Source organism: Pipra filicauda, unplaced genomic scaffold (assembly GCF_003945595.2).
Source record: "Pipra filicauda isolate LSUMZ 115617 unplaced genomic scaffold, ASM394559v2 scaffold177_size2800117_pilon, whole genome shotgun sequence".
NCBI lineage: Eukaryota > Metazoa > Chordata > Aves > Passeriformes > Pipridae > Pipra > Pipra filicauda.
In genome coordinates, this window is record NW_024104284.1 from 763,885 (window position 1) to 774,725 (window position 10,841).

At 49.3% G+C, this 10,841-nt stretch overlaps 2 protein-coding genes across 2 annotated transcripts in view; one reads left to right on the forward strand and one right to left on the reverse strand.

The window, feature by feature from the left end:
- Positions 1 to 1,627, reverse strand: part of SLCO5A1 (solute carrier organic anion transporter family member 5A1) — a 76,189-nt gene extending 74,562 nt beyond the window's left edge. Inside the window, exon 1 of the mRNA XM_027725415.2 lies at positions 457 to 1,627. Coding sequence (XP_027581216.1) covers positions 457 to 1,378 — 922 coding nt within the window. The 5' untranslated portion in view covers positions 1,379 to 1,627. The remainder of the gene's footprint in view (positions 1 to 456) is intronic.
- A 17-nt stretch (positions 1,628 to 1,644) lies between these two features.
- On the forward strand, positions 1,645 to 4,073 carry LOC120322973 (splicing factor 3A subunit 2-like). The gene is made up of 2 exons (XM_039379848.1): positions 1,645 to 2,063; positions 3,936 to 4,073. The coding sequence occupies exons 1-2, from the start codon at positions 1,645 to 1,647 to the stop codon at positions 4,042 to 4,044; spliced, it is 528 nt and encodes a 175-aa protein (XP_039235782.1). The 3' UTR covers positions 4,045 to 4,073.
- Positions 4,074 to 10,841: the final 6,768 nt, after the last annotated feature.

Below are 10,841 nucleotides of genomic sequence, written 5' to 3' on the forward strand. Positions count from 1 at the left end.
AAGTAAAATGAAGCATGCCAAGAATCTCTCTAAGTGCTTTTTGAACATCAACATTATAGAGACTCTAGGCTAAAGGCATTAACCAAAATTCAGAAATATACAGCTTCTGTGTTAGCTAAAAAACTTGAAGGGGCACGGCAAATTTTAACACTTCTTTCTGAAAAAATCCCCGGCTAACACCAAGTGCTGAAAAGCATTAGAGAAGCTCTCTGCTGTCCCATTCCCCGTGCTGGACGGTGTGAGCACAGCTGCTTTTACGCACACTGCATTAGCTTCACCCGTTACTACTGTTCACCAGTCCACAAAACATGGAAATTTTACTTCAAAAGTTCACTTCAGAAGGAAAGCTTAGCACGGACGTTGTTCCGCAGGACCAGGGCAGAAGTACCCGCAACTGGTCCGTCAGAGAGATCTGAGGTTCAGCATTCGAAGCACCCTAGTACTTAGATGCCTTACCTAGGTAAAGCGAGGCGTTTTCTTTCTTGACATTGTCATCTAAGTAGGTTGGTCCCAAGGTATAGATGGGTGTCGAGCCCATGCCAATGAGGATTTGGGCACAAATGAATAAAGCTACATAGAGAGAGTGGTCATTTCCACCAGAGTCCTTGAAACAGGCCGGCGAGTCCCAACTCTCTTTGGCGGTGCCATTGCCAGCCACGCACAAGCCCTCGTTACTGACGGAGGAGTTCAGTTCCTGGATCTGGTACGGCGGAGAGATGAAGTGAGGTAAGGAGAAGAGCGAAGCCCCCAGAGCGATGAAAAGCCCCCCTACGGCCAGCCAGAGCGGCCTCCGCCCGCGCCCCCCGAAGTAGCTGATGAAGACCACCACCACCAGGCTCCCGATGTCGAAGCAGCTGACTAGCAGCCCCGACTCCGAGCTCTTGAGGCTGTATCTCCGCTCGATGGTGGTGATGACGCTGCTCAGGTAGCCGGAGACCATGAGGGACTGGATGAAGGTCAGGAAGCACATGCACACCAGGAAGAAGCGAGAGTCCGCCAGCACTGCCCGCAGGCACTCTCTGCCCGGGGGGCCCGCCAGCAGCAGCGCCGGCGGCGGCGGCAGCAGCAGCAGCCGGGGGGCCGGGGACACCCCTCGGCCGGGCGCCGCGGGCTGGCCAAGCTCCGTCCCTCGGGGGAAGCTCCCGCTGCCGGCGCCGGGCGGCTGGGCAGCCCCGGCCACGGCTGCGGCGCCCCCGCCCCGCTCGGCCTCGGGAGCCGGTCCCGCCGCGGGGCCCGGGCCGCCGCCGCCGCCCCCCCCGGCCGCCAGGGGGGAGCCGAGCGCGGGCAGACTGCGGCACCGCGGCGCCTCCGCCCGGCCCCCCGCCGCCGGCCGCTCCGCCCCGGGGCGCCGCTGCGCCGGGGTCCCCGCCGAGGCCATGCTGGGTCCGGCGGCGGCCTCACAGGAGCCCGGCCGGCTCCATCGCCGCCGTGCGTCGAGCGCGCTGAGGGGCCCGGCGGGCGCGCAGCATAGCGAGGAGGGGAGGAGGCAGGGGAGGGGGGTGGCCCTAGCCGCGGCCGCCAGCCGGCCCGCCGCACGTGTCAGCCGAAGTCCTTTGTGGCTCCATCCACCCTCAGTCTCGCTCGAGGGGCCGCCCGCCCGCCGGGGCGCCCGCGCTGCCGGCGGCTCCCGCTCCCAGCCGCCGCATGCCAGCGCCGCCGGGCTCAGCAGCCGCCCGCCGGGGCCCCGCGGACAGCCAGCCCGCCGCGGGGCAGCGCCGCCCGCTCCGCCGCCCGCATCCTCCGCTGTCCTCGCCGCCGACGCTGGTGACAGAGGTCCGGGGGATTGCTGCCGATCTGCGGGGCGGAGAGCAAGCACGGGAGGTCAACGGCGCCCGCCCCAGCGGTCCCGTCCCTCCCCGCCTCCCCGGGCTCTGCCCGCCCGACCCCGCGGTCTGCCCTGAGCTCCTGGGAGCGCCCGTCGTCCCCGTCCCCGCGGGGGTGGATCACGGCAGCGCCCCGGGAACCGCGCGTCCTTGGGGACGGCACATGGATTTACATAAGAGCTGGGGCGGCCTCGGCCAGAGCGCGACCCTTTTATTTGGCGCCGGATGCGACAGCCAAAGGTCGCCGTGCCAAGCCTTTTATTTTCCAGCCTAAAAATAAATGCGCTGAAATAAATACTCCGCTACAACTCGGCGGCCCGGGGAGCGGCGGCGGGCGGAGGGAAGGGTAACAAAGCTGGAGGCGGGCAGCGGCGGCGGGCACCCTGAGAGCCGGCACCCCGGCACCGACCCCGCCGCCCCAGCTCGCGCTGTTGCCACCCGGGACCGCCGAGCGCAGAGCAGTGCCCAGACATCCCTACCCCGGCAGCGGAACACGCCTTTTGCCTTCTTTGTCCGCTTTTGTCTCCCCGCCGCCTCCTGCTCGTTGCGGCCGCGCGGAGGGGCGGGCGGGGGAAGCAGCGGCACCCGGGCAACCGCGCCCCGGCGGCGGATCCCTCCCCACCCGCAGCGGGTGGGCAGCGGAGCCGGCGGGGCGCTTCGGGATCCTTCCTCCCGGCCGCCGCGAAGGAGAACGACGGGGCTACTCACCGAGCGTGCGGCGCGGGAGGGGGGGGGGACGGCCGGCCCGTGCCCTGCGCCCCCGCCCCGCCTGTCACCCAACGCCGGGTCCCCCCGGGCCGCCTCCGCCTCTCGGGCGGCGCGGCGGAGCGCAGGCGCGCCCGCGGCAGCGCCGGCCCGGGCGATACCGCCGGGCGCTCCCGTGCCCTCCGACCTCCCCTGGCCCCCGCGCAGGGAGCGACCCCGGACCCCCCGCGCCGTGCACCGACAGGGCAGAGCGGCGGCCCGCAGTACCCGGGCTACACCCCCTCGCCAGAGTCTCCGGAGCCCTGGCGGGAGGGTGAGCCCGGCGGCGGCACACGCTTTGGGGGGCTGCCCGGTCGGTGCCTTTGCTCAACCGTGGAGCTGCCGAGTGCTTGCAACTCGGCGCCCGTGGTTGAGAAAGTCCGTGGAGCACCACGGTTGGCAGCTCCGGGCGGTGTTTAGGATGCTTAGGATGGTGGTGCATCGCTTTGTGTAACAGGCAATGAAATATTCGGAAGACAGGACCTCAGTTACAGCATCTGCTGAAAAGTGAGAAGAAAGAACTAAGGGTTGATTTTTTAAAATTTTTATTTTAAGAAAAATAGATAGCCGGACCACTCGATGATCCTTTTTGTCCGGGGTCTTGTGTCCAATGTAAACCATCTCCAAAAGTGGGAAGCACACGTGAAACCTGGGAAAAGTAGTTCGGAGTTTCCTCCTCATATAATTTCCTCCTAATCCCCTGCTCTCGGTTTGTGGAGTGTCTTGAATTGCACTGGTTTGTTTTCCTCTGAAGTCCCTTTTTTAAAGCCCTAGTACTAAGATAAGTCTAGATAATCCTGCAAATTATTATATTTGTTGTGGCTTGATAGAGGGTGAACTATTGAGGTATTCCTCTTTTTGCCTGAAGTTTTTCCATAAAATAATACCAAGGAATACACCAAAGAAGTATAATATTCTACACATTTCTGAATAATTAGTGCTTTTCTGGCAGGGTAGAGGATTTAACTTTGATTTGTTTCCACTCCTTAAAAAAAGTGTTTAAAACTTACTTACCACATTTGTTTACTTATTTATAGTCTTGATCAATAAGATAGTCTTATAGGATACCATTTTCAAATTTTATTAAGCTATTATCAAGAAGTATTTTGATAACTCTTTGTACTTGCTTGTAACTCAAACAGCTCAAACTCAACACAGCCAAATCAATAGGGTTTTTTTCCTTTGGTTTTCAACCACATTTCTCCTGTTGATAATGCGCCCCAAGTTTAGTGCTTGTCTAGGCCTGTAGTTTTAGTATTTTCTTCAATTCAGTTAGGTTTTCAAGGATTCTTGAAAAACTTTTCTCAGTGATTCTTTCTTTCTACATAAGGTCCTTAACGCAATTTCTTCTGTTTCATCATCCCACAGCTTGTTGTTACTGCAGCTCCTCTCTCCTTCTTCTTCCACTGTCAGTCCCCCATGGCCACAGCTTCCTTCACTGCAGCTCTGGCACTCACCTCAATGCTCAGTAAGCTGAATAAACTCACTGAGGCAGCAGAAAACCAATCCAAGAGAAAAAAAAAAAAAAAAAAAAAAAAAAAACAAAAAACTGAAAAACGTGTTTTGCCAGTTTTATGAGCTGATTCACTTCACCAAGGATGTGAGCACAAGAACTTGGAAAAAAAAATAAAGGGAAGAAGAGAGAGGAGGTCCACAGTTAAAGAGGAAGAGAGGATAACCCATTTCAACAAGGACAAGCTTTTAATTCAACTCAGTCATCTCACTGAGCCATCCCTAAGAACATACGTGTAATTCACCTGGTAGGCAGTATCCCATTAAACTTCATTAACTCCATTGCACTTGAACTAGTACACGAACCAGTAACTGCGGTTTGTGAGTCTAATGGATCATGTGTATGGCACCTGAGTGCTGATTTCAGCCCTTGGTTCACGACAACCCCGTGCAGCACTACAGGCCTGGGCCAGAGTGGCTGGAAAGCTGCCTGACAGAAAAGGACCTGGGGGTGCTGTTTGACAGCTGGAAAAACATGAGTGGGCAGTGTGCCCACGTGGCCAAGAAGGCCAATGGCATCCTGGCTTGTATCAGGAATAGTGTGGCTAGCAGGACCAGGACACTGATCATCCCCCTGTTTTCAGCACTGATGAGTCTGCACCTCGAGTACTGTGTCTGGTTCAGGGCCCCTCACTACAAGAAAAACATTGAGGTGCTGGAGCATGTCCAGAGAAGGACAACAGATCTAGTGAAGGGTCTGGAGCACAAGTCTTACGAGAAGCAGCTGAGGGACCTGGCAGTGTTCACAGCCTGGAAAAAAGGAGGCTTACGGGAGACCTTATCACTCTCTACAACTACCTGAAAGGAGGATGTAGCCAGGTGGGGGTGGGTCTCTTCTCCCAAGTAACAAATGATAGGATGAGAGGAAATGGCCTCAAGTTGCACAAGGGGAGGTTTAGACTGGATATTATGAAAAATTTCTTTGCCAAAAGGATTGTCAAGCACTGGAATAGACTGCTCAGGGAAGTGGTGGAGTCACCATTCCTGGAGGGATTTAAAAGATGTGTAGATGTGGCCTTTTGGGACATGGTTTCATGGTGGACTTGGCAGTGCTGGGTTAACGGTTGGACTCGATGATCTTAAAGGTCTTTTCCAACCTCAACAATGCTATGATTCTATGATTTTTACATCAGTTTTGGAATCCTTTCCTATGACAAGGATTCCTAACCATTGTTGTATAAAATCAACAACAATTTTCATGAGATTGCAGAATAACCATAGATACACCAAAGCGTTCTCCAGTCCCATGGGAAAATATAAGGGCACAGCATTCCCAGCCTTCACAACATTTGCAAACAGTACAGCCTGTAAACAGGCACAATTTCAATTCTTTCCACAGTGGCAAACCTGTCAAGAGATAAAATTATTCTTAGGACTACATGAAGATGTTTGTTTTGGAAAGTTACTCCAGCTGACTACAGCTTCTAAAATGCTTGACTTCCCTGCTTACTTTTGGATCTGAATAACAGGTTAGCCGAGCAAAGAGAGTATTTGTAGTCTGCAGTTGGTATGAGCATCCTGCCCCTTATTTATTACTCTCTTCACTTGACAAGTTGATTGCAGAAGGTGCAACAATGGTACCCAAGTTCACAATAAAATACGAATATATATGACTTACTATGCAAACCTTCTGCTTTTAAATTTTCACCATAGTGAATTTAAAGTACATGGTATCCCTCAAGCACGAAGCAATCAATTGGTGTTGCAAACCAGTCTGTTTATGGCTACAACTGCAAAAGAACATAATTCCCAATTTGCCAGATTAAGGACAAGGGCTGACATCCTATTTTTGATTTATCTGTGTTAGTGAAAGACATAAAGTCAGGACTAGTGAAATCAGGCCCTTCATCTTAAGAGTTCCTAAGTTCTCAGCTGACAACCTCCTCCCCTCATGGGCTGCCCCTGCTGCAGTGGTGAGCTCTCACACAGCCCTCTTGGCTGCTGTTCTTTGAGGGACACAACCTCCTGGCAGAGAAATGGTAACCATTAGCAGAGGGGAAGAGCGGGACCTTAACTCACAGCTTGGTCTCCTAAGCTGATCAGTTTCAGAGGAGAAGGCAGCAGAGCTACCACGGTGCCATCTTTTTAAGGTCACACTTTAGCTGGTGATAGTTTGGAGGCTTTACGTGTCCTTGCTAGTTCAGGGAGCTGGTGATGTCCAGTGAGGTACCTCAGCCCAGTCTATTTCAAGCCACAGAGGAAAGAACTCAGCTGAAGGGTGGCATGAGTTTATAGCTCTGCTTTTCCTTCAGTTTTTCACATTTCTAGCCAGGTTTTCCACTTGATGAAATGCCATGAATGCAATAAATTGACACCCTTGTCTTCCTTCCCATTTTCCCTCATGCTGCTGCCATTTTTGGGCAACATCTGCTCTTCATTCCCAGCCCAGTATTAATAAAGCAATAAGCAAAACAGGATGTGCATTAGGAGGCTAATGGGCTTTAGGTCCTCCTGGAGTGTGAGCATTGGGAAGCATAAAGCGAAAGGACAAGAAGTATCACTCCCCAGGGACCCTCACCGAGCTAGTGTCCTAATGAACACCCAAGGGCAGCTCACTGCTGGGAGAGAACAGCTTATTATTTTTATTTGAGATGTCAGAGAGAGCATTTATAACAGCAGATCCTAAACTAAAGAGCTCATTTAGTAAAAGAAATGAGCTTAACCACAGTCAGATACTGTTGAGCTATATCCACCTTAACATTTGTAGGTCTCCAGGGAAGAGCTAGCTACAGGTTCATGAATGAAATAAAGGAACTTTATATGCCAGGGAGGTCCAAAGTAATAGAGGAAAAGGAAAGGAAGAAAAGAGAAAGACAGTGTTAGAAATAATGGTTAAACTTAGGGGTGAGAGCTATCAGTATTAAAATTGTACATGTCAGAGAAGAAAGGACTACCTTTCCTCACTGAGGTCACATTATTCTACAGTCTTCCCTCTGCCATGTGCTCCCATCCAGGGAGCAGAACCATGATCTGCAGTGGGGCCAGGGCAGTGGGAGCCGTGGGTTCAGTTGGCTGCCACCAGGCACAGAGAGGTAGTGAACGGGGCTTGCATCAGTCAGAAGCAACAGGTGATACGGACGCCTGCAAAGGGTAGGGCAGAGAAGGCTTCTGACATTCTATGCTCATTGCAGAGCTGAATCCAGCACCATGCCTATAAACATGGGCTCCTGTCTGGGTGCCTAGTAGCAAGATAAAGCCCATGCCACCTATATTTGTCGTAGTGGTGGTTCTATATGGCTTACTGTTTCATTTTAGAAGACACCAAGTCTCAGGAGGTAAGTTACAGTGAATCTACTTTAGATAATTTTAACAGTTGTGTTCAAAATTAGACTTTCCTTCGCAAGCAAAAGCCCAATGCCTAAGAGGGTCTAAAAAAGCTAGGTAAGCATCTAAAAAGTGGGACTGACTCTCAGTTATTTATGTCTGTCTCCTATGCAAGTACACACAGAAAACCTCTAATTTTGAAAAATAAACTGAAGTGTAAAAAGTTGCAGTTTTTATACATAAGGAGCGTAAAGAATAAAATAAAATTTAAAAAAACCTGAAGAAGATAAAGCATAAAAGACACAAGGAGAAGCTAAAACAGGTTTTCTTTTTATACATACCAGTAACCTCTGGAGATCATATTGATAAATGCTAAGTGACGAAATAGGAGGCAAGGACAGGCAGAGGCTCTAATTCCCAAACTTGCAACACATCAGACTGTGCTAGGACTTTGTCTAGTGGGGAAAAGTAAGAGGGATGATGCAAGAAGCTTTCAGAGTCAGCACAGGACCTTCATATGGGCTGGGGTTTGAGGAAAGCAGTGAGGACTTCCTCCAGAAGCAGAGAGGAGCCAGCCCTTTCCTCCCCTCTGGAGCCAGCCAGGCTGGAACCCCTCACTCAAGCACCACAGGCTCTGGGCAGCTTTGAGCCACCACTCATTCTGCAGCTCGGTGCTCTAAGTGCTGCACTCTAGCCCCAAGCAAGAAATATCTAAAGGCAGATAATTCATCAGCTAATCATCAAAGATATCTTTTTTTCTGAGTTACTTACAAGCAAGACATACCAGATTATTAAACACCAGGATACTTTGTTAGGAATGTATACAGGGCTGTGGTAGCCTAGCAGCAATAAGATGAGATATGATATATGCAAAGACATATTTAATGCTTTATAAAACCTATACCTCTGTTTTTAAGCTTTTTTTTCCTACTGCCACAGAAGTATCAGGCAATAAGGAGACATGAGATACTCATACAGTTTACATGGGAGAGGAAGAAGGGAGTTGTACTGTGCCTTTCTATGTAATTTCATTCTTTAAATTCACATTTTTTTCCCCAAAAGTCCTAGTTCTTCTACTACATCCTGATTTTAAAATGATATAAACATTCATCCAAAATTGTGAAAGCATCGTTTGAACACAGGATCAAAGCCATGAACAAAGACTAAACCAGATTTCCTTCTCACTCTCATTCACAGAGGTCTCATTTCTCAGCATCTGCTGCTTTATTTCAGTGTCACCTTTCAGCAGCCTTTTGGCAAGGATTCTGTATTTATGTATAAGCTAATGCATTTATGTTTGGCTAGTATATGCATTATGACATTAACCACCTCAAACATTATTCTTCTCTCTAAACTTATGTGCCTCTATATGTGATAGTTTTAAATGTGAAGTGACAAAGTCAAAATACTTTGAAATAACTATCTGAATCTGTTTGAATTCTTTGCCCATAGGCAAATTCAAAATTCCGTATTAAAATAGAACATTTGCTCATTGTTCTTTCCCCCCACCTGATCATTAGTTTCTCTCAGGGAAAACACACTGGCAAAATCACAAGATATCAGTGCCACAATAGAAGATACATGGAAAAAAGCCACTGAGTAAAAATATCCTCCCCAAAAGTCAGTACACAGGAACGTAAATACATCTGGGAACTCCTGGGTCATCATCCCCAGAGCTCAGTTAGCAGGACACGGTAGGCTTTTAGTCTGCTGTGGGCCACAGTGTGGCCTGACCACAAACATCAGTAACTGCGAAACTTAGGGGGTTTAGTACAAAACACAGAAAAAACCACAAAATCTATAATGCGCCATTAAACAGAGAGCAAGAAAAAAAATCAATGCCATTGCCAGCTTCTAAGTAAATCTACTGTGTGTCTAGAAGTAAACACATCAAAGACACCTTTCTGGACCCTGCTAGTGTCTGAATTGGTGCTCCAAGGTGTCATCCAGCCAGTCATCTCAGATGGGAGTCAGCAATGTGCCACCTAGAATCGTCACTTCAGCCTTCACGCAAAGAGAAACAGCATTTGACCAGGCAAAGTGCATATCATTCAGAACCAATATCTTTCAATAAAATCATGAGTAAGTTTAATTAGTGAGTAGCAATAAAGTAATTGAACAGCGATGAATATAGGGAAAGGCAGCACAAAATAAGAGTAACGCAAGAAAGAGTGATGAGAATAGATTCTCATGAAACACACTGCCATGTAAAATGTGAGTCAATATAATCAGTTCGGTAAACCTGAGAATATTAAATACATTCTTCAGTTGCCAGTACGGAAACTAGCTCCCTCCTGTTTCAGTAGACCTGAAAAGGGAGAGAACTGCTGAAATGAGGAGAATTATACTCTGAGATAAGTCCATAAGACTTCTGCTCCCTGCCTCTGGAATGGTAAAACCATTTCAAAGCCCTGAGGCTACTGTACATCTCCACACTTAGGCCAAATTCTCTACCTAGAATATGAAAACCAGAAAGGAATGTAGTGAGCTACTTACAATTACCTACTCTGAAGCAATACGGTGTAAAAAGCAGAGATACAAAAAAGTAGCCAGGAAAGCAGCTGGTAAACATGAACCAATCTCCAAAACAAATTTAGGCCAGATATGAGAGCAGGGCTTTGTTGATTTTCAGGAAGAATAATTTGCCCAGCAAGGCATATTTTATATCCTTAGGGTCCCTATACAAATAAAACTAGCAGATCTCTTAGAGGAATGCATGCAAAATTGTCCCAAAGTTATGTATTTATTATTATAAAGCTGAAAAAAGAACCAAAGGAAATACTCTAAGAGGAACCATATGCTGAAGCATTATTCACCTTTTGTCCACAAAAACATGGTTTTAATGTGGGCACTCTGAAGGCTCATCTCAGCAAGCAGTAGCCTCTGTAGCTGCTGACCCAAGAAAGCTTTTAGGCATGGCAGTCATAGAGGCTTATATATGAAATTCAATAGTAAATTTAAAAACTACCCCACTATTGCCCTGAGCTCTAACCTCTGTGGCCCAAATTCTCTTCTGAGTTAAGGGAAAAAGCAATTCCCCTGTGTTCAGGAAAATACCTTTGGGTTTGTTCTACCCATAGGACTGAGATCCAGCCACTTAGCTGCCACTGAGGATGAACACAGACTTTAATCCAGTATTCATCATTTGGGCAGGAACTGGGGAACCTTGCTGCACTGGAGCTGAAGTGAGAGGCACCAGCGCAGAGCTGTGGTGACTGTTGATCTGATTGGTCCTACACACCACAGGAGTTGGTGTTTCTAGTGTATCCTGGGTATCACCAGGGACAGGTGGACATGTAGTGGCCTGAGAGGACACCTTCTCAAAGGAGGAAAAGCAAGCTAGCCCTGTTTCCCCCCCCCAGTGAATTCCCTGCCCTCAGTGTCATACTGCAGGCTCTACTGCTGCCTCCAGGTGTGATCCAGCTACCAGCAGATCCGGCTGCTGTCAAGAAGAGCAAAGTTACTGTTGTAGTGCTTCTTTAAATGATAACAACCTTT